At 36.5% G+C, this 27811-nt stretch overlaps 2 protein-coding genes across 4 annotated transcripts; one reads left to right on the forward strand and one right to left on the reverse strand.

The window, feature by feature from the left end:
- LOC132123430 (2-phosphoxylose phosphatase 1) lies at positions 1–11664 on the reverse strand. Of its 3 annotated transcripts, none has more exons than XM_059534039.1 (6): positions 11572–11664; positions 9973–10114; positions 5737–5898; positions 5523–5649; positions 2507–2646; positions 1–2114 (listed from the first exon to the last, which is right to left on the reverse strand). In XM_059534039.1, exons 2-6 carry the CDS (start codon positions 10049–10051, stop codon positions 1093–1095), a joined length of 1530 nt encoding a protein of 509 aa, XP_059390022.1. In that variant the 5' UTR covers positions 10052–10114; positions 11572–11664; the 3' UTR covers positions 1–1092. The 3 variants fall into 3 exon arrangements, with proteins under 3 accessions (XP_059390022.1, XP_059390021.1, XP_059390020.1); XM_059534038.1 differs by lacking the exon at positions 11572–11664 and adding an exon at positions 10307–10471; XM_059534037.1 differs by lacking the exons at positions 9973–10114; positions 11572–11664 and adding an exon at positions 6779–6995.
- A 3451-nt stretch (positions 11665–15115) lies between these two features.
- Positions 15116–27131, forward strand: LOC132123433 (solute carrier family 25 member 36-A-like). The gene is made up of 7 exons (XM_059534045.1): positions 15116–15496; positions 19694–19858; positions 21756–21833; positions 23471–23571; positions 24790–24856; positions 24966–25255; positions 26297–27131. Exons 1-7 carry the CDS (start codon positions 15456–15458, stop codon positions 26488–26490), a joined length of 936 nt encoding a protein of 311 aa, XP_059390028.1. The 5' UTR covers positions 15116–15455; the 3' UTR covers positions 26491–27131.
- The last annotated feature ends 680 nt before the right edge of the window (positions 27132–27811 follow it).

Below are 27811 nucleotides of genomic sequence, written 5' to 3' on the forward strand. Positions count from 1 at the left end.
ACAAAATTATTCTTTTATTGAAAAATGTTCTTGGAGGTTTGGAATGTGGCAGTACAGACTGATCACAAGAACACCATTCATGATACAATTAGTTGATTGAATCAGTTTTACAGTACTCAAAAAAATACTACCACTCCTGTTTTAGACTTGACATTATATGTAAACAAAGGCGAAAAAAGCACAAAATGTGTGAGGAATGTGTCAGGAAAACATGATTGTGCTAGAAAATATGCTAATACTATTCAAGTGAGAACTTATCCGGGAAATCCACTGGAAGAGAGATGTGAAATTGTAATAACATTGATTCCCGATCACTGAGGGAACTCTGCAATAAAGTGGCATTGTGCCCTAAATTTAATACAAGTGTTTAAGAAATGTGTTCTAAAAATGACAGTTCAAACTCTTTTTTTATATTTAGCAAACCCACTGGGATTGTCATAATTCCTAGATCACTGACTCAGAATGAAGGCAACAATTGACCGTTTCTGTGTTTGTCTAGATTCAGGAGCTCTTGAAGGGTCCTTGACATCACGCCACAACATCGATCAGATAATCAGTCACAGCCCACGGTTTAAAATGATTACAGTAAACCACTTCAAATTTTGTCAGCGGGATTAGTCAAGTGTACCAAAAACAATTTTGTGCAGAGATAATTATTTGGTCCACAAACTTAACACTACATCAGTAACATTAGTAGTGCTCAGTCTTAAAGGAACAGTTCACCCAAAAATGAAAATTCTGTCATCATTTTTTTAACCTTCATGTCATTCCAAACCAGTTTTTCTTTCTTCAGCCGGACACAAAAGAAGAGATTTGCTGCTCTCGATCAGCACAATTCAAGCATTCAGTGACAAGCACCTGGAAACTCCTTGGAATATAGTGCGGAAGTCCTATGGACTTTTAGGAAGCTTTTTAAGTCTTGCATTCATTGAATATTCATCACAATTTATTCAGTTGCATTCCATGAAAAATCATATGGGTTTGGAATGACATGAAGGGACTAAATATTGACTGAGCTGTACAGAATATTTGGGTAAACTATACTTGTTCCTCATTCTTGCTTCACGTTTGCTCTCTGTCAGTCTTTCACATTTACAGTACAGTTTGGTGGCAGGCCTGCTGGTAACTCGTCGCATTGACAATATTAAACATATCCTTTCTCACAAAAGACAGGAAATTACCCAGAGGGCACAGCGGCTGAGCCGAGTGTCGATTGTGGTCACGGCAGAAGGCTGTGTCAAAGGTCAAGTCCTCACCGTTATAGAGAACACGAATTAACATATTTTCCAACCACTTTCCTTCTTTTCTATCACTCTTTCTGTCTTTGTCTTTCTCTTCCGGGCTCTTCCACAGCTCAAACACCAGCCGCGCTGCAAACTTTGGAAACCCCACCCCTTCCAAACCAAGTGCGCTTAGAAGTGGTGCCATTGTTACGTCATGAGCAGATGCTAAAGCGAAGACCGCCTCTTCCTTGCCTTTGCGCGTTTGGCTTCCTCTGGCAATCCTCTCCATCCGTGTTGCAGTGCGGTTTAGGTACGGATGTGCCGCGAGAACAGCATACTGGCGGTAAATCCCCACCTCCCGCCGCTCAAGTTCATCATTTTTCTGCTGCCGTCGAATCACAGCAAAGTGCTGTAGTTTAAGACACACCCCCTCATCCGGAGCGTTTGATGTAGTCTGTGTGCTAGAGCATGGAAAAGAAAGACCATGACAAAAGTGACACAACAACGCATCCACCGGATTGGCCGCCCTTAGAGTCTTTGTGGCCACGCCCAAAGTCTTCGCCATTGTGACATATGTGTGTTCCAGTTCGGTGTCTGCAGTCCTCTGCCGATACTGCCTGCGCTGCTCCTGCTCCAGGTACCGGTTGCGTGCGGGACAGTCGCACGAGGAACCGCAGAACAGCGTACTCCACTGCTGTCTTACCGTCAGCCGTGACCAATCGAAATGAGGCAGGAACCCAAAGAGGAAGGCCAATCCACTCTGAAGGGTGCGGCTCTTACCTGTAGTCTCCACCCACAACTGCTGTGGCGACCAATCAGAAGTGAGCAGATTGTGACGCTTGATGTAAGCCTGGCGAAGATGATCGCCGTTTTTCAAGTGCTGTACGACTCCTTAAGAGGAAAAAAAAATACATTTGAGTAAGAATGTGGAATAATATTATTTTATATCTTGTTATTTTATCAAGGCTATTTTTTTATCGTAGATATACTGTTATAGTTAATATTTTGAATTTGTTTCTAGTTTTAGATTTTTTTGGTCTACGTTTGTAAGTTTTAGTTAAGCTGTGTGTTTTGGTCATTTATATTAAGTAGTTATTTTTTATTAATTTATTTTATAATTTATTATTTCAGATTTTGTTTTTTTAGTCGAGTTCAAGTTTCACTAAAGTTAACTAAATAAACATTATCTCTTGACTTAAAATAAGTTTCATACATACATATACATACATTCATATATATATATATATATATATATTCTATGGCTGTGCACTGTGATTGGTTACCTGTCTGTGTGAGCTCTCCCATTTCACAGGTGCTGTGATTGGGTAATCTGGGCAGAGATACCAGTGATGTGTCCCAGTGACCACGCCCACTGAGAGCCATGTGACTAATGAAGGAGGCCAAGAGGGGGTGAGAGGGATTTCTGCAAAATTACAACAACAACAACAAAAAAAAGTGTTTTAGAACTTATTTTAAATCATAAATAATTTTGATGTGATACATTTGTGAGACTTTACCAATCAAAACAACACAGTAGGCCAACAAGTAAGTAGCCATGTGAGCATGTCATTACTAGACATATTCAGATGGGGGAAGCATGATAACCTTCATAATTATATGAATTTAACAAGCTATTCTACATTAGGGACTTCTTCCAAGTAGAGTTGGGCGATATGGTCATTTTTCAAATCGTCATATCATCAGCCCGTGAGATCGACGATACACGATCTTATCGTGCATGGGTGGAGCAAGAGAGAGACTCTTTGTTCTTGTGTTTTAAACCGTGCAGGTGCGTGAGAGAGCCTATGGAATCACCAATTATTGAAAAAATATACTTTAAAACATACTGATAAACTAATGTTAAATATAAAAATACTGTATTTAAAACAGCTACGTTCATATATATAGTCGGACACAACTGTCATATCGTGCGTCCTGTGACAATTTGCCGCATCTGTGTGCAGAAGTTATCAGTCTAAATGTTCTGCATAATCAGTCAATGGTGAAAATCAATATTAGATTTCATTTAAAGTCCAACAGTTAAACACTAATATTGGGCATAAACGAACAAAGAAGTTAAATATAAAGTATTTAAAACAGGTAAGTTCATATATTTGGAGTAAAGTTGAATTGAACAGATGCATCAGTCATACAGTGCTCCGGACCGCGCGCCTCATGACGAGCTCGACGCACCGCAACAGAAACAAGAATGAGATGCATTCTAACATAACTGTGGCATTAAACTCAGTGAGGGCTCGTTTAGTGCACATATATAGGCCGTTCAGATTACTTGTTAAAGTGCAATGAAACACCTTATATCTGCAGACGATGTACGTCTGTTTGTGGATGGTGACTTAGTAACGGCCAAAACTCTGTATTTTGCATGCATCACATTATAGTGTGGTGTGCATGAAAATAATAACAAGGCTGCAGAGCAAACTTATCATCCATAGTGGTTCTCACGTAGTCCTTCTACGTCATCACCACATAGTGAGTGTTATAAGTGATAAGTCTAATAGAAGGTCTACGTGAGAACCACTATGGATGATAAGTTCGCTCTGCCGCCTTGTTAATATTTTGTCTTTACTTTATTTGTAACGCCAAGAAAGAGTTAATCTGTCATGTATGAGAAGAGCGCGTTGCTGTATACCAGCCATTAAATGTGTGGGACACCAACTCCTTGTTTTCTATCTCTTTCATTTCATGGATTTAACGAGTTATCAGTGTCAAGACGGACAGTTTCAGTGACTACAGGCTCTAATCCTCCTGCGCTCGCACGCGCGCGTGTGTGTGTGTGTGTGTGAAATGCGATGCTGAAATGAAATAGCTGGGCAGTTTTATTTTAATAAGCAGCCTAATAAAAATAATAGTTATTATTATTATAATCTAATACATTAATAGGAAAATGAGCCTAATATCGTCTTGATTATCGACAGAGAAATCTGCTTATGTCGATATCTCTGACTATCGTCGATACACGATACTATCGTCTATCGGCACAACCCTACTTCCAAGGTTCATAAATAAGTCAGTTAGCCTTTTGATTAATTATAAAACTGCGTATAACTACATTTTGGGTTAGTCTGTAGTAAAATATATATTTTTAAATAAATTAAAAACAATAAAAGTCAAGGGCAGAGGTCTGTTACCTGCTTTGTTCCTGAAAACTAATACTCATGGTTATAAGATGACAATAGCATATGCAAAAAACAATGCGAGAGCACTGATACAGTATTAACTACACTGAATTGATGAATAAAAGAACTACAATTGCATGAAACATGCACCATTTAAATAATTACTGCATGGAATTAATGCAAGTCTCATGCAACTAAGGGAATCAAAACTATATCTAACACACCGGGTATTATTTCCCTTTGCAGTCAGTTTTGATTCCTAAAAACAAGGGATGTCAGATCACTAAATTTTATTATAATGCATTCTCATTTTTGAGTCAGAGCCCATCAGAACAGTCCGGTTGGGTCAGGTCACAGAGTTAATCTGAATCATCTGACCTCTGAGGGTACGTCTGCATTTAGATAGTAAGGTAAGCATATTTGAGTGCATGTGAAGAACCAGAGCATGTTTAAGGGGATGAGAAAGAAGGATTTGTGGTTGAGGATTACTTTGTAATACATAAATCTCAGCCATCATGGGAATATTATGATATGCTGTGCATGATTAATAATTTTTGGAATACTCTGGACAAAAGCATTGGTCAAGCCATTGGTAAGAAATCTACAGTGAAACCATGGAAACACAACAGTGTTATTTTCAGCAGTGTTCCAGTGAATTTTCAATGCTGCAGTCACCACAGAGACACGGCTCAGGAACGGCTAAAAGAGACGACGATGGGAATGAAATCTTAATCTGATAATGATTCATAAACTGCATGCCCTCTGACAGACATCAAACACTGATAAACACACGCACAGAGTAAACGCAATCATAATCCCACATTTACACACCAATCACTGTTGGTTATCAGCTGTAAGATCAAAGAAACAAAATACAATCCTCTGCAGCGAGGGATGAGTCTAATCAGTTTTGATTCCTTGAAAAAACAAGCTGCATTTAAAAAAAGTGCTTTTTCAGTCATTTAATTAGATGGATGGATGGATGGATGGATGGATGGATGGATGGATGGATGGATGGATGGATGGATGGATGGATGGATAGATAGATAGATAGATAGATAGATAGATAGATAAAGATTGTAACTTTAGTGAGCATGAGCATCAGAAGTTGTATGTTCATTTACAAATATGGGGTTCATCATCAGATGATTTGCATATGTACCTCTTTTCTGATAGTAAACAGTCTATGGCGGGTTTCTTGGTTTTGGGGATGGAGTACAGAGGGAAACGGTCTCCATGCCGAATCATCACGTGTACCGACAGCAGCCTGTAGTCAGCCGGACTGTGACCTATGACACACAAATACATCAGCATTCAGCACACATCTGAGAGAGTCTTCAGGTGAGTGAGAGAGAGGGGAAATTAGTGTTTCTTACCCTCCCAGCCGTGCTCTGTGAGGTTGGGGTAATTGCAGTACTTGTGAGTGTCTCGGATGGGGTCTGGAGCGGGAGCATCCGTGTGGAGGACCGGATTCACACGCTTTCTGCTTTTACCAGGTGACCTTTGCTCTGCCACCGGATTGGTTGGAATGAGGTGCACTGGGGAAAGAAAGAAAGGACTATGTGAGTCATTGAGCTCAAGCACACACTTTTTCCAGCTTCCTCAGTTCTGACCTCATAAACCAAATATTGAGACTGCACAGTGCTGTGGATTGTAAATTTTGGGAATTGCCATGGTGATGTGGGCAGAGGGAGGAGTCTGACCGGATATTAACCAGTGAGTGACAGCTAACAGAAAGAAGGTGCTACAATCCTTCAATGTGACAGGTGAAAACACAAGACCAACATCTGGATTTTACGCTGCATACTTACATTTTAAGTACACATAAACAATGACAGCAACTCATGCTCAGGGCTCATAATTATGATAAATCAAATTGTCTCCAGATTGCACTATAAAAACAGACTCTAGCATTAAGAACTCAAATTTTCCAAAACCAGCATCTATGTAAAACTAAGACGCTTCAATAAAAGACCATGAAAAACTCAATTTTGATTGTTTTGGAACAAACAAAAAAACACTTCACTAACATTATAAGAGTATTTAAAAGAAAATAAATAAAATGTGAAAACATATGATATAACCCTTAAAGAGCATGAAATGCTTTAATAAAAGAATCGAGCGGCATCACCCACTAACTACTAATTAAAAGTATGTTTAACATGGCATCAAAGTAAGCCAGGGATTGTTAAAACTTTTCATTGCTCCTGTTACATAATACAATTTGGCATCAATTTAAGCATAGTCACTTTCAGTTTCTTTGATTCCATTCACATTGGAAATATGTATGCAACATTATGAAGAAAAAAAACTGAGAAAAGCATATAAATACTGTTGCTGAACTTAATAAATAAAATGGGCTAAACGATAAACACTAGCATTTCCAACTAACCCTAACCAACGAGGAGTTAAACTCACCAGACAGAAGTATAATGGTTAGCTGGTTTACACGCACCATGAAAGACATTCTGGAGATATTAAAGTGAGCCTGTGCAGGTTTGTACCTCATACTGGTTTTAATTCAGCATCAAGCCCTATTTGACTCCTGTAAAAGCTGCCTGACCAATCAGGCGTAAGCTCAGAGTTCTCAGCCAATCACAGCTCAGTGCAGAGGCCGGCCACACAAAGAGCTCTTTGTTGCTGAAAGTCCGAGTAGGGTGTACAAAAAGAATCACACACACCTAAACACAAATACAAGAGACACAAATCAAGCAGGACAGACAGTGCTGTTCAAGGCCGTCCGGCTGATATTGTGTGTGTTGTTAGCAGTGTGTCCTTCAGCAATGAAGCAATGTTGACAGAAACAAACATATCATGGAATGAGAATGGGTCATTTTTCATCTTTCTCAATGTATGGCCTCTTTCTCTCATGCCACATTTACACATAGCCGGTTATTTAGAGAAACAAATATTTCCCCCCCTCCGTTTTCAAAAATAACATCGTGCACACAACATCGTTTTCAAAAAAGTTGTCGTTTACATCAACCCGCATAAATACGCCGTCGAGCGCCATCATAACTATGCCAAACCTATGGGCGACAGTGTAGGGAGAAGGATAAAGCCATGCAAGCCAATCAGAATCCTCAAAATCGAGCAACTTTGCAAATGCAAACAGACCAAAAGCGTTTGCACAAACGTAAAAATGAGTACCACCTTAACAGCATCCATGATCAAACAGTAACGTTACCCAAACAAACTCTAAACATAGGGCGCTCACATGACGTTAAGCATTTTCTGGCGCATAATGTGACGTTTGAGAACCTAAAACCCCATTTCTCCCAGTTGACACGGCAACACATAACCGGCGTTTTCAGAAATCTCCACTTTGGCCGGAGTTTTTAGAAATAATCGTTTTCAGGGATAAAAACGGCGTTTTCGTGTAAATGACAGGCCAAAACGCAGGGAAATATCTGCGTTTTCACATCGTGTAAATGGGGCCTCAGTCTCAACAGATTCTGAGCCTCCTTCTCTAAAACTACATCAGTCATGCTTGAGTGAACTGAAGTGAAGAGAGAGAGGAAGAGAGAGGAAGAGAGAGAGAGAGAGAGAGAGAGAGAGAGAGAGAGAGAGAGAGAGGCTAATTTAAGACCCTGTTCCGTCCTACATTCAGACAGCTTTCAGCTCTTGTTGAAACACCACAAAGGAAGGAATGAATTAGTAATGACCTCACTCTAGGTAAAAGCAAACAGGGAACGTGAGGAAGACAGTAAGGATGACAATAAGATTCAGCGAAAATACAGATGCATTTAAGCATTTGAGACACTTAAAATGTCATTGCATTAGATTAAAAGTGTGTAAGCAGATGCGGTTTTCTGAACTAACAGCTGAGTGAAATGTTTTAAGTACAGAGAGAGACTGTAAACCAGATCAAAGGGCAACTCTTTACTATCACCAAGCACATGTTCATGCCTGAGCACAACCAAAATTTGGTTCTCTTATGTTGGCCTGTTGCTCAGACTGAACTGTGATTGGCTGTGGGATGCAGAAGGCGGGTATTTAAATGATCACTGACCAATCCCTGCTTGCCTTGTCAAAAGATGTCATGGTTTCATTCGAGTTGGCTTTGCAAATTCTTACCATCTGTGATTTTAAACGACTAAATTAGCGGGATTTTTCTGTAGCTGTCACATTAAACGTTTAATCTGCTTATATATAACCGCAGTCATCTGGGAAAGAGGATTTTTTTTTAGTCAAGGACATGGGGAATCTAGGAATAATCTGTCTCAGAAGCTAATTTGATTGACCACTGCATTAAAAAAATTAAAATACATAAACATTTCTCTGCTATAAACTATATTCTCTCCAATGACTCTGGGTCTTCCAGGTTTCTGGACTGCTCATTTTCACTAGTTAAATATTTCATGTAAACTTAAATTTCTAGTTTCCAGCATTTAGACCGTCAAACCTATCGGCAGTGAAGTATCATCCATGTGTCGGCTGGCAGCCCCCAACTTCTACTAGTTCACAAGCTCATGCAAACATTTTCAGAGGTCAGACAGTCTCTGCTTTTCTTCTTAAAGTCAGCTTGAAATAAAATCTCTTTATTTTTCAAATGCTTATTATAGATCTAATTGTACATTTTTAAATTGTGTTTGACCTCATAATTTTTAATCAGAATGTCATAACTGGACAGATAGATAGAGATTTTCTAATTTATCTAATTCATGCTATAGATCTTATTATGGACAATTCATCCATGCATGCATTTATTTATTTTTTGTTTTGACCTCATAATGTTTAATCAAAAGGTCATAAATGGACATTCTCGTAAAAATACTGGACTTGTCTCACAATACAGAAGAAAAATCACTACTTGATGATAACTTTATACTGTTTAACATATTTCTGAGCAGAGTATCAAGCAGAAAGCATTTCATCTGTGAGATCTCATGCTTTCTTTTATACAGCAGATGCCATTGCTACAAACCAGTTCTTTAGAGAATAGTGATTTGTCTTTACACTTACAAAATAAAATAAAAAAGTACCATGGGTTGTTGGACATGCACCATTCCATACCATGACATACTTGGAAAGACCCTGAGGTAAAGTGTATTATTATGATATATTTACTGCTACACTACCTTTTTGTAGACATTTAAAAATTCATAACTGAAAAAATCCTATATTGACTGACCAAAAATCTTAGGGTATATTTAGGGTGTTTATGGTGGCCAGGCGTGGTAGTAACAGTGTTTTTGACTTGGTAATAATAAAGTATAAAGACACAATTAGTCTTTTTTTATTTGTTTGATTTTTTTTATTCATTTTTTAACAGCCAATTAAAAAAGTACCCTTTAAAACTGTGTTTTACTTAAACAGGGAACAATTTATGAAATATATATATATATATATATAAATACAGCATGTCTTCAAGGGAAATGCCTTTGTTTAGTGTGTTGAATTCAGTCTAATTGAGACCATATTCCCACTGGACACAAAACCCACACTCGGGCACATACTAAGAAAGTAAATACAATTCAGCGGAGGTTATATTCCCACCTGACACACCAAACACACATACAAAGCAGTCCTCGGTGAAAACTTAGAGGATGCATGAATAGCTGTAAATTCAGGAAATGTGACTGAAATGATACATTGTGTTCCACACTTACAATACTGCAGGCTGAAACTCAGCACCGCCAGCAGGGCACCCACCATCAGCACCAGCATGAAACAGCTTCGTGCCAGCATTGTCCTGTGACTGGTTCAGACGCCTGTCCATCAGCCATACATGCACAGCCCACTTACGGTCACCTGGAAAATTAAGAGCAATGGAAACATATTAATATTGCACACATATAAAAAACAGAACATGCATGCGATGCTTAACAAATGTTAAAATGTTGATCCCACAGTGCTGTTTTCACTTTTATAGGCATATTGCAAAAAAAAAAAAAAAACATGACACAGGACAGCCAAAGTCTGGTGAAACAGAAACTTACAAACCTTCACACAGCACCAAGAAGCAACGTGTAATTTACCCCAGTTGCACAGAAGCAAAAACTGCTATTAACTCTAAATACAGATAATAGCTGTGCCTTTAAATTCCTACAATGAGCTTTTTGACCAAATCTGAAGTGCACATACAAACATGCACGCCTGATGAACTGAGCACATGTTTATAGCCGCCAAAGAGCATTAAACCACTTCCTAGACCACACCCTCACTCCTCTGCAGCTAAACTCCAAATACTGAGATGAAAACAAACATGCTGTGACATTTTAAAAATGCAATATCACACCAATTTTGCAGCTGCATTTTGTCACCTTTTTTGCTGTTGGTAACGTTGTGCTTCTAATGCCAGCAGTCTCTTGCAGTGTGATGGTGTGACATGCATTATTCTTTTGTGTAATTATTATTCATGCTGTTTTATGGCCTCATTTTAAAGGAGACACATGAGATGAAATATTGATCCTGTCAAAATGTATCACACAGCAGGATAATTCAAAAGAACTAGTAAAGGCTAAAACAGTTAAAAAATGAAATTTAAACAACTATTTGAATGCACACTCTTTTATAATAAACATGTTTTGGGATTTTGAACTGAAAAGAGAAATTTTGTAAGTTTTATAGAAAACTATAAAACACCCTCATTAAGGTGTCTCAAGGTCATCAAGTTCATATATTTAACATATTGGAACTTTATATGAAAAGGCATGTTTTGCTCAAATAAAAATTGATATATATATATATATATATATATATATATACTCCCTTTGTTTGTATTGTGTATGTTTGTATGTATGAAACCAACAATAATGCAAATATGACATTTCTAATAACTGTATATATATTTACTTGATTATACCTAAATGTGTTTCTATATTTTTACTATTTTCTTTACATGATTTTATTTCTTTATAGGCCATATGGAGAAGATGCTGTTGACAGCGCGCATGTAATAACGCATTTTAAACAATAAATGTCACTGTCTGAAAGTGTTGAATCTGAAAAATCCGACAATGCTGGAACTCGCTGTTTTTCTGCATAACGTCAGTTAGTCGTGTTTTAGCAGTAGCTAAAGACGATCAGTTTGCGATCTCAGTAGCGCAACATCGGTGTCCTCGGGAAACCGTGCAAAAGGAGCACGAGAAGAATTCATGTGGAAAAAGGGAACGCTGCATATTCAATCCTGAATTGTTCAGTGAGATCAGCGGATCAAACACACGTACAGACACGTCACGGCACGAGAAGAGGGAAACCCGCTTTACCTGACCGAACAGAGCCGAGATATTCCGTTCAGACGACACGATCCGAGCGGTGAAGAATGACCGATCAGCCCTACTGCGAGCCTCTAACGATATTGAGAGGTGTGTGTGTGTGTGTGTGTGTGTGGGTTAGACATACTGTCGAGTTCAGTGCTCCATCTGCTGGTCATAAATGGACAAATATACAAGATTTTATGTCACGTTCAATTTATATTGACTTACAAGCAGTGAAATGTAGGAACAGAAGTGAAATGTAGGAAAACCACATACACACCAAGGTGCAAATTGAGCAACGCCAAAGACCAAAATTGTGGTGATACCATGGTATCATATGGTACTTGTGTGTGTAAAGCCTAGTCAGCTATGGAAACAGTCTATGGGATGTCCTCTTCACTCAAATAAAGCTCTTCTGTGTAGGCCTGGGTGTTTGTTGTGCCTCCATGCACTTGAAAACAATTAATAGTTCATGCATTCATGACCTCTAGACTGGACTATTGTAATGCACTTCTACAGTAAGTGGTTGTCCTGCATCTTCAATAAACGAGCTACAGGTATGCAAAATGCAGCAGCTACAGACCTTACCAGGTCAAGAAAATATGATCATATTACCCCAATATTACAATCTCTGCACTGGCTACCTACTAAGTTCCGTATCAGTTACAAATTATCATTATTTACCTATAAGGCCCTAAATGGTTTAGCTCCTGCGTACCTAACTTATACCACTTTACAACCCATCACGCTCCCTAAGGTCTCAAAACACACCTTCCACCTTCGCCTTCCTGGTAATGTTTGGGGTTCAGACACACTCTCTCTGTTTAAATCTAGATTAAAAACACATCTCTTTTGCCAAGCATTTGAATAATGCATCTCAGTTTTATCTGATCAAATGTGCATTATTATTCTTTAGCTTGGGTTAAACTAATTAAATTTATTTGGTTGGAACAGCAGTTACGCTAAGGATGTCTCTATTTGTTTCTCTGTTTCTGCTGGGATTTACATCCCGTGGTAACTAGGATTTACACAAGCTCCAGTCTGGATCCAGAACACCTGAGAAGAGATGATGCTGACCCCTCAGAGGACCTCAGACGATTCTAACCCTGAAACTACAGAACTAACAAATATTGCTACAAGTGTGATTGCATCATAATAATTGCTGTGTTCATCGGTTGGTTGACTACATCTTGTATTGATTTTTCAGAAAATTTCTGCCATATGCACATAAACTGACAGTCACCACTGATAAGCTACTACTAAATAATGTAGAAACTTAATTTTCTTTAAAGTTGCTTTGCAATGATTTGTATCGTAAAAAGCGTTATACAAATAAACTTTACTTATAAACTTTTGAATTTAATTTAATTTAATTTAATTTAATTTAATTTAATTTAATTTAATTTAATTTAATTTAATTTAATTTAATTTAATTTAATTTAATTTAATTTAATTTAATTTAATTTAATTTAATTTATGATCCACTAGAGGTTTCTGTGTTTCTGGACACAGATTTAACATCGGACATCAAGTGCCAGAGTACACGTCTCTCGAATTTGGCTGGGAGTGTGACCACATGAAAACAGTGTTTATCATTGTTGCAGGGAAACCTATATTCACTCCTTGTGAAGTATACTAATAATAATAGCATGCCCATTTATTTTGCAAGTATGCACATTTAAATGGTTAGTTGCAACGTGTTATTTGCATTTAACAATTTATTTATTTTTTTTACTGTCTGCAACCCATTTTATGCCGTGTGTGTGTGTACACTCTGCTTGTTTGTATGCACAGATTCGGCATTATTTGAACTGATTTCCAGTTCAAGTGTCTGAGACCAGGTTGCCCTTTACACTAGATCACTCTTTGGCAATGCATTTGTATGTTTTTTTTTTTGCTGCACGTTTGTTCTTGTTAAACTCATTTCAGGGGTTAAAGTGGAAATGTAAAGCAGCTCTAACAAGACAATGGCACAAATATTTAGTTCAAGTCAGTTCAGTTCAAAATGTTCAGGTTTGCAGGGAATAGTGGAGCAGAAGGGAATGAGGAACTGCAACAGGGAGAGATTGGTTTATTTGGATAAACCAGTTTAAAGAACTACAGTAATAATTAACCATTCTTCCGTAAACAAAAAATTAAATAAACAAAAGATGAGTGGTTTTCTCCCCTTTCACACATATTTTACTGCCTATGACAGGTTTGCTAGTTCATGCATGTTTGCCGCACTGACTCATGTGACTTATATATAAAGTTGCACATAAAGCCACGACCTGAACAAACAGAAGACTGAATCACTTTAAATATAGATCTACCTGTTTACATAGAACACACACAGTTCAAAGAGCCTTTGTCTTCTATTCGTCCTGTTACTGATAGATGTGATAGAGATATGCTGTGTCTTCATCTCTCTTGAACACACAGAAGCAGAAACAGTAGCTGCAAATGTCTCTATTAACTACAGCTGATAATTTTGGTTGAATGTTTGAAGTTTGTTAATTGCATTTTGCAAATCTGTTCATTGTTAGATTATATACTTTTATAATAATTTGATTAGGAACAGCGGGTTTTACAAGTTTTGTCTGATTGCTCAGGTTGAAGACGTGTGCAAAGACTTTACTGATCATGTTAATAAACCAGTGATCTATAACATCCAGGTAAATCCCAATAATTCTACTTTATATGCCTTTATATTATTTTTATAATAAAATTAAAGAAATTCCTCAGAAAAAAAAGAAAAGTATTATTTATGGTAATTTTTCAGTAAGCTGCTCAGGTAAAGAGTTTGTTTTGGAAAACATATATTGTCAATAAAAGAGTGTGTTTTGTGCACAAAGTTTTTGTTTGCTGTCAAAGTACAAGCTTAAGGTTTTCTGTTTTGAACAGCATTTTTTTTCTCCTCCCATCCACAGATGCAAAAAAAAAAAAAAAAAAAGTAATGGTCTTAAAATCATAATGACAAAAAATCAACTCAAAATAACCCCTGCCAAATAAGTCCTCTTTATTTAGAAAAAAAATAAATATCTCTAACTGTATCTATAAAAAGAAACCTAACAGATGCTACATCATCTAGGAAAATAATAGAAAATAAAAATAATCATTATTTTAAAAATAATTAATTAAAGAAAAAAAGAACAATTAACACTGTCTGGGACCAAAGAGTGCAGAGGTTAGTTATAAAACGTTGGGAATAAAAAGTTTTATAAGTTTTACAAGAAATTGTTCAATTTTTCATGTTTAGCCAAATTCAGTGCGTTTCTTTGTAAACATTTGATACATTTATAAGCCATGTCTGGGGGATAATTATTTCAGTGTACTAGGCACAGAATAAAAAATAGTTTAGTTATTTCTGGCAAAGTTTGTAATTTTTTATTTTAGTTTTGTCACACATGTAACCCACACCACTGTTATGTAGGCTATATGTGAAAGAGCAGAGATCACGTGACAGGCGCTTGATGGGGGCGGGCTCTGGTGACGTCAACTGAAAGTCGACCAATAGACGCTTTTGTTTTGCGCTCTGATTGGTCTATAGCTAGAGTGAACAGTGAGCGCGTTCGCGTCGTGGAATGTGAGTGAACACGAAGGTGAACTCCGTGCGAGGCAAACGTGCACGTTCTGTATACCCTGATTTGACCTGACAGTTGGATTTTGACCCAGATCAGTGATATTTAGTCACCTATCCAACGCAGACTCACTTTCAGACTAATTATTGAAGAATCGACGGCCGTGGATCGATCAGCGGGGGTTTATTGGAGGCGAAGCCGCGCCGAAATGCTTTGAGGTTTCAAAAAGTGGCTGATAGTGACCGCGACGCGACGCACACCCGCATAAGCGACACCCGGACACGGACTCTGACACTTGCTCAGCCCGGTGTATCCCGAAGAGAATGAGCCGAGATGAGCCAGAGAGACACACTGGTGCATCTGTTTGCTGGGGGGTGAGACAGCTTCACTCTTCAAGATTACACAAACAACATAACTAGAGTCTAGAAGTACTACTAACAATATTACTAATAATAGTTAATTTGATTGATTATAAATTATTTTTTACACTGTTTTAAAATATTTTATATATTTGCACACACACATTTTAATGATTTTTAACCCTCTGGGCTTCTTCGGGTCAAAAAAGACCGAAACCATGTACGTTTTAAATTTTTAAATTTTTTTGCTTCATCGGAGGGGGATGAAACTTGGTGACTTTTGTTGTATTACCTATGTGAACACACAAAAAAATCAAGGAGATGATTCTGATATGTTAAAGGGTCGTAAAAAAAAATTGCACACTTAGCTTCCTACGGGTCAAAAACGACCCACATAGGAAATGAATGGGAAATACAAGAAAATCCGAAAACTCAGAGAAACTTTGGTGGTACAAACTACAGATCAGCCACTGTGCAGAAAAAAAGTGTACAGCAATGAAGGGGTGACACTCTAAAACATCAAGAGTGCAAATAAGACACCCTCCCCCCCACACACACACACCCACACACACAAACACACACACACACAGAGAAATTAACTGGTAAGACTGAAACAGCAAATTTTGCTATATTTTACTATATAATCATAATAACTCCAAAACTATAGCAAGGAGAGTCAAAAGGTAGGTATCGTTTGAAAGAACTCTTTTTAAATTTTTCAAAAATATAAATTAGATTACATTTAGACATTGTCCTGCAGAGAAATTGCGGATAAAAGACAAAATATATATATAATTTGTATTATGATTTTGCATATCTTTCTTATTTGTCATGGAATAACTCAGGAAGGAAATAAGGTAGGAGGAAAATTCTTTTTTAGTGAAGTCCCCCTACATGTTAGCTGCATCTGGATAAAAAATAATAATAATTTGGATAAAGGAATCAAAAGTTACAGCATTTGGAACAGAGATAGCCTTTTTGTACAGTCTTTGACGCCCCCTCATGGGCAATTGTTTCTCCATGAAGAATATCTAGTCATAAAAGCAATAGATTATGTTAATTTTAGGCTCATTGTAATTGTAATAATATGCTGTAAAAAATGAAGTGCCATTTTCAATGATCTGTGAATGTTTCATGAGCTGTATGATGTTTTTGACACATTGCAGTACATTATTTTATAGATTATGAAAAAAAAAGAAATTGTATTTATCACCAAATAACTCAGCAATACTTAAGATTTTTTCAAAGTGGATACATTCACTGTAAAGGTCATACCCTAAGCTTTCAAATGACATCAACTTTGTGTTAATCAAGGCAATATTTTTGAAAAATATGGTAATGAATATTTTCGCAGCTAGGTGGCGCCTGCTGGCGGTACACTCGGTTTTAGAGGGATTACTCAGCACTCGTTAAGAGTTAATAAATGTGATTAGATGCATTAAAAAGCTGAGATCCTAAGCTTTAAAATGATATATAGATTGTGTTGTTCCATTCAGTGGTTGCTTAGTAATTCGATTTTTTTTCTTTCCAAATGGGAATAAAAAAAAAAAAAAAAAAAAAGCTATGGCAGCCTATAGGCGGTTACAGGACATTACACACATTTATTATATTTTAAAGCCACTGGATGGCGCTCTTCTCACTTGAATTTTTTTTTATTTTAGGCCTGCACTCTATTTTGATGTGCAATGGTGCATTTATTGAAAAAAAATTAAAATTAAAATAAAATAAAAATATATATATTAATTCTAATGGAAAAAATTGCTCATAAAAAATATATAATTAATGCAAAGTATCATAAAAATCTTTAAAAATTCTAAATAATATACAAAAAATATTATTGAACAAAAATATATTTGATTGGTTTTCCTGGGAAAAAAAAAGTTACATTTTTAAGGCTTCGGTCTTTTTTGACCCGGAGGAAGCTAAGTGTAACCCATTTACGAAGAAGCCCAGATTAAAGAAGCCTCTTCTGCTTCTTATGTGAAATATTATTGCAATCTAAAATAATGTTTTTCTATTTTAATATACTTTTAAAATAGAATTTATTTCCGTGATCAAAACTGATTTTTCATCATCATTACTTTAGTTTTCAATGTCACATGATACTTCAGAAATCATTCTTAAATGCTGCTTCACGTTTCTGTTGAACTTCAACTTCATGTTTTTTTGTTTAGGATTCTTTGATGAATAAAACATTAAAACGAACAGCATTTATTCAAAATAGAAATCTTTTTTTTTAACAACATAGACTACCATTCAAAGTCTGGGGTCAGTAATTTTTCATTTTAATTTTTTAAAAAGAAATGAATGCTTTTATTCAGCAAGGATGTTAAATTAATAAAAAGTGATAAACTCTTAAATTGTTAGAAAAGATTTCTATTTTGAATACATGCTGTTCTTTTCATGTTTACTAAGCAGCACAACTGTTTCCAACATAAGCATATTAGAATGGTTTCTGAAGGATCATGTGACACTGAAGAAGACTGCAATGATGTTGAAAATTAGCTCTTTTAAACACATTAAAAATCTTACTGATCCCAATAATATATATATATTTAAATGGGGGAAAGAAAAAAAACTGTACCCCATGCTGTTGCTATTACCAACCATTTTAGAGAACAATTGAGTTTTTGTTTGGTTATGACGGACATGAGAAGCGTCAGGGTGACAGATTGAGGGTTTTAAGATCAATTCAGTTTTTAATTTTTTTTTAAGAGGAGTGGCTTTAATAATTGTGTTTTCAATAATTCTGAATTTCAATTCAGAGACAATATATTCCTATTTATTTATAAGATCGACGTTAATTCGTTGCTATTTAACTTGCTGGGTTTACCAAGTCAAAAATGATCCTCCAAACACTGAAAAGATCATTACAATAACACACAATATACCAAAGTCTACTCCATGCTCGTTTAAAGCTGTGATGATGAGATTGTTTTTCAATGCATGTGATGAGTATTTCAACATATGTTTGATGCAGTATAGTTTTCATTAATATGTTTGCATTCCCACTGTGTATATACTGTACATACATAGAGGTCAGATTGCTCCACACGTCCAATAAGTTTGCGTTTCCCGGTAAGAGTAAATCTGATGCAACACAGGAACTGACAGCTGTTATAGAGTCATTTAGGGCTGATAATGTTTTCACTAAATGAATAACTGATATATAGACATTCAGTTTGATTCTGAAACAGACAGAAAATCAACAAGCACAAATGAACCTAAATATAAACAACGCATTAGGGTTTGCAGTATGACGTTGCATAATTTAGCACTGCCAGTGCCATCCCAAGAGGCCTTGAATTCAGCCACACTGATGTTTATATTACAGTCTACATAGAGAGAGAAACCTCAGGATATTTGTGTTCTTATTCTTTAAAAATAAAATAGAAGGTTTAAATCTTTATTCTTTAGTAATACTTTAACAGTGAGAAGGTGTTTTAGAAGTGACAGTCACTAAACTCTTGCGTTAGTGTGCTTTCCTGAAGTGACGAGGGACTCATCATTTCGGCATTGATATTCAATGATTGTAGCCTGTGCTCTAAATGTCTGTCCTCTGATAAACCAGTGCAGTTTAAAATAGAACTATTGACTGGCACTCTGTTTCTACACGATACTGTCAGAAAACTGGCTTTTTATCCCATCTTTATGTCCCATATACTCCTGTAGTAACTGCACAGTATTGCATACCATTTATAGTCTTAGTGTTTTCATATATGAAAATAACAATCAAAAGTAGCATGGTATTGCTATATGATACTTTTTTTTACATGCATTAATTTACTTTTTTATCTTTGTCTAATAAGCTGTTCCTCAACCACATTTCTGTAACTTTAGATTTGTATCACATGTATCACACCTCACATTTCAGATGGCGTTTTTCCATTGGGAATCACTGATATCAGGTTGTTTTTGGCAGGTGAGGGGTGGTTTGGGTTACTGTGTTTGCTGACCCACATCTCGCTGCACGAGTGCAAGTGTTGGAGCCGATTAATGGCAACTTGCCTTTGACATTAGAGTTGAAATTCTATCACCCTCGTTTCCTCTATATCCATGTTGTGATGTTCGACTGAAGTCTTGTTCGTTTCAGATAAGAAGTCATGGGATGAATGTCCTACATTGGCAGAATTTGATTATATTTTCAACATCATTTCTTTTAATTGATTCTTATGTACAGAGCTGAAATAGCGTTTTCTCTGTTTCTCTCAGATGTGGAGGCACGGTGGGTGCGATCCTGACCTGTCCGTTAGAGGTGGTGAAGACGAGGCTTCAGTCTTCCTCAATAACGCTCCGCTTCTCTGAGCTGCATCTGAGCACAGTTAATGGAGCCAGCGTGGCACGTGTGGCTCCTCCGGGGCCCCTACATTGCCTCAGGTACGTTTAAACAAGTTAGACCTCTCTGAGTTTTGTGCAGTGCATGCATACACATTGCTTTCTTTTATCTGTAAGTACACTAACAAAAAAGTACCATGCTATTTCCATGTTTTTTTGGAAATTAACCGTGATAAAATCATGATATTCTTTGAATACAATACTGTGATACAATACTGAGGTGCATAAATATATTATTCAAATAATATATTTATATAATAATCATATTTTATACATCAATTCTATATTATATATATTTATTTATAGATATATGTATACTAGATATGAAGACAACAATATTTACTCATCCGTTTTAACATGTTGGTTTTAGTTCTGGATTCAGGCATGTTACATCTGCGTTGCATGAGCTCAGGGTTTTGCAAACATTTGCTCTTTGGTTTGTGGGCCTAAAACCAAGCGTCCATCTTCCCTGCCAGAGGAAACGCCCCTTAATTGTCGGCTCTTTCCAAAAATGTGGTCATATTTCTTCAGTACACCACCAAATGTTACTAAATAAGGTCAGAAGATGAGACAAAATAAGAAACGTTGGTTTTTAAGAGTTTTGATACTAGTTGGTTCCACATATATAATATATAAATGTATACATTACCAAAGCAGATGTTCATTGTTTATACAGCGCATATTGCATAAAGTATATAATGCACTCTCTTTGCATGTTTTCTTTATAAAGAGACTGTTCACAGTGGTTTCCACTCCCCCTTACCCAACCAATCACTGCCCTCACACTAAACACTGCGTCCTGGCTCTCGGTGTGTTGGTGTGTTGGTGTGTTGGTGTGTGTGTGTGTGTGTGTGTGTGAATCACTGGCTCTCAAAACAGGCCCCTTGTCCTCATAGTTTAACTCATGTTATATCACAGAAAGATAGCAAAATACAAAACACAAAGACATTTATATCGACTTTGGTCTCATTTATTAATTTTAAACGGTAAATAAAGGACTCTTACATCATACACAACACTCCTGGCTTGTTACATAACCTGTCCATGTTGGCATCTGTCTATTTTGGCTATTTGACACCTGAAATTGCATCTTAGTACTGTAGACTTTGATTGGACACATGTACTTTGACGTCAATAACAAAAGGTATGGGAAGTATTTTTGCTTCCTTTTTAAAAGTTGATAAGTTCAATACCAATTATGGCAACTTACACCCAATTACACACGTAGTTGCTTTTTATTTTTCCATCTAGCATTGTTTTCTTGCCTGATGTCCATGAACTTATATGTCCCATTTTCTTTCATAACCTGCCAGTTGCAAACCACTGGGGATAAAGAATAAATGCAGTATTAAGATTGTATATATTGAAGTTCAAGATGGAATATAAATAACTCTTGAACAATCTGAACAAGGTCATCATTCATTTGATTTCATCTTTATTTAGCTTCTCTTTATGTCTTTCTTTTATACTATATGTGTGGGATGTCAAGCTCTCATGTACACAAGAGAAATGTTTTAGGTGCGTCTCTGAGGAATTTCTTTGTTTGAACGTGTTCTTCTTCAGAGGTGTGTCTTATTGACTGATCGAAGGATTAAAAAATATTTTAGTGATTCTCACAAAAGAAATGTTTTGGTTATATTTCACTCCAAAACAAATCAGCTCATTTATATAGTAAACGCCTTTACATAGAAAATAAAAAAGAATACATATTTGTTTTCATAATTAATTTAATGACAATTAAGCTCCCATTTTTTACATTGATTTTGGAGTGAAATATAGGACATATATTACCTCTGCCCCCAAATATTTTTTAGGAACCACTTTTTAACAACTCTAGACTGTTTATCTAATGTTCACAAAGTCATTCAGAACAAAAGTGTCACTTTGGTACGTTTGTCTTGCCCTTCTGTTGATATGTTTCTCTCTCTGTCTTTCTCAGATTAATTCTTGAGAAGGAAGGCCCTCGTTCTTTATTTCGGGGCCTGGGGCCCAATCTGATTGGAGTGGCTCCTTCGCGGTGAGTGTTTGTCCATTCATACAGTTAAACAGGCAGATTGAAACACCTGTAAGAGCGTGTAGTCCTGAACTGTGTGTGCTGAAGTGGTGTGAATCTGACCCTGCTCAACCAGTAAAGCTGCAAATTTACAGAGCTTGGGAAAAACACACAGACACAAGTGAAAATGAAAATTCTCTTATTATTTAATGACTTGTTAAAATCCCATATGACTTACTCTCAAATTTAGGACTGAAGAGATATTTTGAGAAATGACTCTGTGTTTTTTGACTGTCCAAACAATGAAACACTTCCTAAATATCTTTTTTGTTTGCGAGTTTTGGGTGAACTGTTCCTTTAAGACGTGAAAAAGTACATGTAGAGTTTTAGTTCTAAATGATACAATGCGATTTTCAACATAATTTACCACTGAGTTTATCATCAACATCACAAAGCTCAATTAACAACTGTAGATTAAATCAGGTGTTAAACCCTGCTGTTTCCTGCCACTCCAGCATTTTTGAGGTTTTCAGGCACAATGAAGCTCATATTCTGAAATCCCAATGAGCCGTTTCTGCCTTCACCTGAGGTGTAACAAACCTCAGACGGCTCCGATATAACAGCACAGCTTAAAGAGCAATTTAATAAATAAGTGGCCATGATAAATGGTGGTTTTATCATTTATTGTCTGTATAAACAGATGTTTTACATGCATGCATTCAGGATAAAGCGTTTGTCCAATGAGGCATGCATGATAAATCAGTGCCGGACCAGTTACTTTAAAGGCTGCTTATGTAAACGTGTGTGTTCTACAGGCAGTTTGGTGAGATCAAACTTGAGATTAGTTGCGAAGTGTGTGGAGAGTGTTTTCCTGTTGAGTGTTCACCATCCAACAGTTAAGAGCTTCAGGATAGTACATGTGCAAACATTTGCAGTTACATGCGAGGCTTTGTGAGGAACATGCTGTCCTTGTGAGCTGGCTATGTAGGCATCATAGTCACCCAATATGAATTTTAGAAGGTGGGGAGTGAAATTATGTTGTATTTGGCAGCTTTGCATTTATCCTTTGGAAAAATCTAGCTTAGCCTTGGTATTTGTGTTTGGCCGATATGATGTTAATCAGATAATATCTAAATTTTATTAAAAAAAATAAAATAAGGCTATGGAAACTAAATATTAATGTATGAATGTAAACAATTCTGTAAAAACTGATGCCGCATTATAAACTTTGGCAGAATTGCATTTATTCTCCTGAAAAATCATTATCTTTGTCAGTTGTGTCCAGAACTTGGTGGATAGTTTTTGCTGTTCACCAAACAACTTGTTTCAAAACCCCTCTAAACTAGTATGAGGTTAGTTTGTTGCAGATAATAAATGACTTGGACCAGCTAATGACCAATTTTCCTCCTGAAGGGAACATTTTAAACCAGCCTAATTGGTGATTTGCTTGTCTTAGCTGGTTTAGATGATATAATCAGATGAGTCAGATAATTGGTACACGGTTAATAAGTCTCCAAGCTTGGCCAAGGTGGTGTTCAGCTGCTTTATCTGGTCTCCCACACCAACCAAAGTGGCCAAAACCAGCCTGGCCAGTCTGTTGTAGTTCAGAAGGGTGTTATATCGTTGTGTGTCGTTACTCATGTGTCCTGCTGTGTTTTCAGGGCCATCTACTTTGCCGCCTATTCCAGCTCAAAGGAGAGACTGAACTGTGTGTTTGAGCCAGACTCCACACAGGTGCACATGACGTCTGCTGGGATTGCAGGTAACTTTCAGCATGCGATCCAACTATATCCTGTTTCCTCGGTTTTGATGGGCTCATAAAATATAAACCGTTTACTGCTTAATTGCACGTGACAATTTCTTCAGTGGATTGGAATAGCAGCTTTTTCCTTTTGTTCCATGCTGTATCTCAGTAACAGGCTAATAAATGTCACAGCGCTCATGCACTCAATAAAGACCTGGCACACGGCCAGAAGAGAATGTGTGTGTGTGTGTGTGTGTTTGTTGGTCTCCTGTCACCTGGACGTTTGCCAAGGTGGATTAAGTTTAACGCCCGTACTATGCTAGAGTTTTCTTACGCCTTTAAGCTGCTTTTTCATTGTTTATGAAGATGATAGACAGAAAGTCGTTTAGAAGAAAATCACACAAGGAGGGCAGTATTTGTTGAAAACTGGCGCTGTAACTCTGAGCTGCAATGTTTTCCTCCAAACAATGTGAAAATTCAGTGCTATAACATATATATAAATTATGCTCACATTGTGCAAAGATATAAACATACAAAAAAAATGTTTACTCCAGTTTTAAAGCAGCAAGACGGTTTGAATCAAATTTTGAATAACAATAAAGAAAAATAAGCACACAAATTTCCAATAAATATGGTTAATTTTAAACCTAAATGTCCAACAACAACTATTATATCAAAATGAATTTGGATGGTTTTGCTAAAAATGATTGCACTGCCTGCTGTTGTTTAATAGTGACATGCTTGCTATCAGGACGGCCCTTTATGCAAAACTAAAATATTCATAAGTGTTTAAAAGTTTGAGGTTGATGAGATTTATTGGTGTTTTAAAAGAAGTCTCTTATGTTTACTAAGACTGCATTTATTTGATAAAAAATACAGTAAAAAGTGTGATATTGTGAAATTATTACAATTTAAAATGTATTCTATTTGAAAAACGATAAAAAAATTTTTAGGATTCTTTGATGAATAAAAAGTTCAAAAGAACAGCATTCATTTGAAATGGAAATCTTTTGTAACAATGCAAAGATCTTTAATGTCAATTTCATGCATCCATGTTTAACCAAACTGTTAATTTTTCAAATGATCTTCAAACTTTGGAATAGCATTGTGTTATAAAAAAGTTAGTATTTAAAAAGTAGCTAATTTGTCAGAATATCTGTTAGTGTGTGAAAGTTTGTGCTCATTTCTGTGTTTAGTAAATTTGCATTTTAATCTTTCTTCTTCTTCTTCAATAAGGATTCACGGCTATAACTGCAACCAATCCAATTTGGTTAATTAAGACACGTCTACAATTGGACGCCAGGTAAATGCAAACAGATATGTGGCATTATGCAAGTAGATTATAATTTTAACATGACCTAGTGCTGCTTATTCATGATTCCAGACTAAGTTTTGTATTTGACTCTGCACAGGAAACGCGGAGAGCGTCGCATGAATGCGTTTGAGTGTGTTCGGCGCGTGTATCAGACGGACGGTCTACGCGGGTTTTACCGCGGCATGTCTGCTTCTTACGCAGGCATCTCAGAGACTGTGATTCACTTTGTGATTTATGAAAGCATAAAACGCCGTCTTTTAGAAGCCAAAGCAGCAACGCACATGGATGGGGCGGAGGACACAGCCAAGGACGCGTCGGACTTCGTGGGCATGATGCTGGCAGCCGCCACTTCCAAGACCTGCGCCACCTGCATAGCCTATCCACACGGTGAGCATGTGCATCTTACCATCAGAGCACCTTATCGTCGTGAAGTCAGCATGAAACATCATTAACAACCTATTTCCATAATGTTACATACACGACTGTTCAAACGATTTGAATTCATTTATTCAGCAAGGATGCATTAAATGCATCAAAAGTGAGTGTAAAGATGTGTTTCTAAGGGTCTTAAATAGTCTTAATTAACCCTTTTCACAATTTAAAGCCTTAAAAGGGTTTTAAATCAGAGCAGAAAGTCTTAAATTCATAAAGGCGTGACATTCAACGTTGCATGCATTGTATAAACAGAATTATAAATCCTCTTCCTCAGTGTTTTTGTTTTGCAATAGAAATACTTAAACATCATTAAATCAAGATACATTTACTTAAGATGCAAATTAGAGAAATTAAGTGTTGCAATTTAAGCAATTTTATGCTTCGAATGTGAACAAATATCTGTCAATGGAAAACTTGTTTTTCCTTTAAATAGTGTACTTACCCTCATGTTGTCCCAAACCCAAAACAACATGTGGGTGAATAATTGGTCACATAATTTAGATTTTTGGGTGAACTGTCCCTTTAAGTTGATTTTTCTGAGCGTTTTGTGAGATATTTGTCATTGTTTTAATCATAAACTCAACTTCAGTTTGATCAATTTCACAGAAAACAAGTTTTGTCTCTTAAATAACTATATCTTGATTTAAGAATCTTAAGACGTGTGAACTGGAAAATAAGACAAAAATACTGAGGAAGAATATAACCTTTTTTTGTTTTTTTTGCAGTGTGTTCAGAAGGTAGAGTTAAAGTTGTGACAATATTCTAGTGAGTGGGTAAAGTTATTTTAGATTGCAATAACAGTTCATTTTCAATCTGTAATGAAATAAATACAACCTTGGTGAGCATAAGAGATTTCTTAAAAAAAAAAAAAAATCTTATTGACCTTAAATGTTTGAATGGTATGTAAAAATTTGTCATTTTGAGTGTCAAGTGTACTATTGATAGTTTGTTACCAACTCTGAGCATATGTGTGTTTTCTGTGTGCTTCTGCAGAGGTGATCCGCACACGGCTAAGGGAAGAAGGCTCCAAGTACCGCTCGTTCTTCCAGAGTCTCAGTTTGGTGATTCGAGAGGAAAGCTATCGAGCTCTTTACCGAGGACTCACCACACATGTGGTCAGACAGATCCCCAATACTGCTGTCATGATGTGCACCTACGAGTTCGTCGTCTACCTGCTTGATGGCTAAACTTTGACCTCAAAGACAAAAAGCTATGTGGTTTCATTCACCATTTGGGAGTGTCTTCGGAGAAGAAGGTGTTAGGAGAAAAAGGGAAATGACTAAAAACGTTGTGTCTGGAAGTCATTGTTCTTGTTTCTTGGTTTTCCTTAACTTTCAGTCTTTTAATGTTCCTTAAGACGATGCTGCTTCTAAAAAGCCTTGACAGTCAGTTCACCTTCAGCCTCCTCTGAGTTTGTTTTTCCATCTCAAACAGCACTTCACGTCAGATAGATGTTGTATGTGGATTCAGCAGGATATTTCTGTCAGAGAAGCTGTTCTTATGTAGGCAGGTCTTTCAGGTGGTTGTCGGCATCATTGCGATGCTATGAGGGCGATCAAAGCTTCACTGGATTTTCTCGAGGTTTGGATTCGGAGAGGATCCAATCTGAGACTCACTTCCTGTCTGGGAACAGCCAATCAGGTTGCACTTACAACCATGCAATGTAAAAGCAAAAACATCTTGCACAGATGCATATACCTGACACTGTGTGCACATTTATGCAAAAACAGATGTCCAGTTCATTTATCACTGTACAGGTGATTGTGTTCTAGTCTGAGAGTGTCATATTTGTCCGTTTATTCCTGTTATTGTGTGTTTGAAACCCCTATTTGACATCCTTTAAATAAGATCAGTTTGCTTGAGAAGAAAAATTGCTTTAGATATTAAGACGTTTTTAGACAGTATATTTCGAATATACAATTTTTAATTACAATGTATTAATACTTCATTATAACTTAAAAAGTATAAATCTGTTTTGTTAGATTTATACTTGACTCATTGGCAAATTTCTTTTTGTTTTGTTCTTAAGTAAAATTTGCATTGTATATTTACTGAGAATGTCTTTATATCTATCTGTATTTATATTTTTGTTTCTCAATTTCAAGTAATTGATCTTGTTATTAAAAATGTTTTAGTTTTTTTTTCAGGAAAACGACAGAAATAATTTTCATTGCATTGCAGACAGAAAAACAGTCAGTCATATAAAATATTGTCAAAATTCATGTTTTTCTTTATGATGCAGTTTTTTATCTTGTTCTCTCACTCTTTTATTCCATCATGGTATGTCACAGTGTTTTGTTTTGTTTCTTTCAGTGTTTGGTTGTTTTGTTTACAGTCGGTTTGGTGTGACCTGCTCTGTTGTCACTGTTCATTATGACATTAATATTCAGCAGATGATCATATGTGAAAATAAAGCATCAAAAAAAAACAAAGAAGGACGTGCATAATTTGGGTTGGATGGAGATTCCCGATGGTTTTAGAGGATAATTAGTCCTTGCCACCCCTGTC

The sequence above is a fragment of the Carassius carassius genome, chromosome 41 (genome assembly GCF_963082965.1).
Source record: "Carassius carassius chromosome 41, fCarCar2.1, whole genome shotgun sequence".
Lineage (NCBI taxonomy): Eukaryota > Metazoa > Chordata > Actinopteri > Cypriniformes > Cyprinidae > Carassius > Carassius carassius.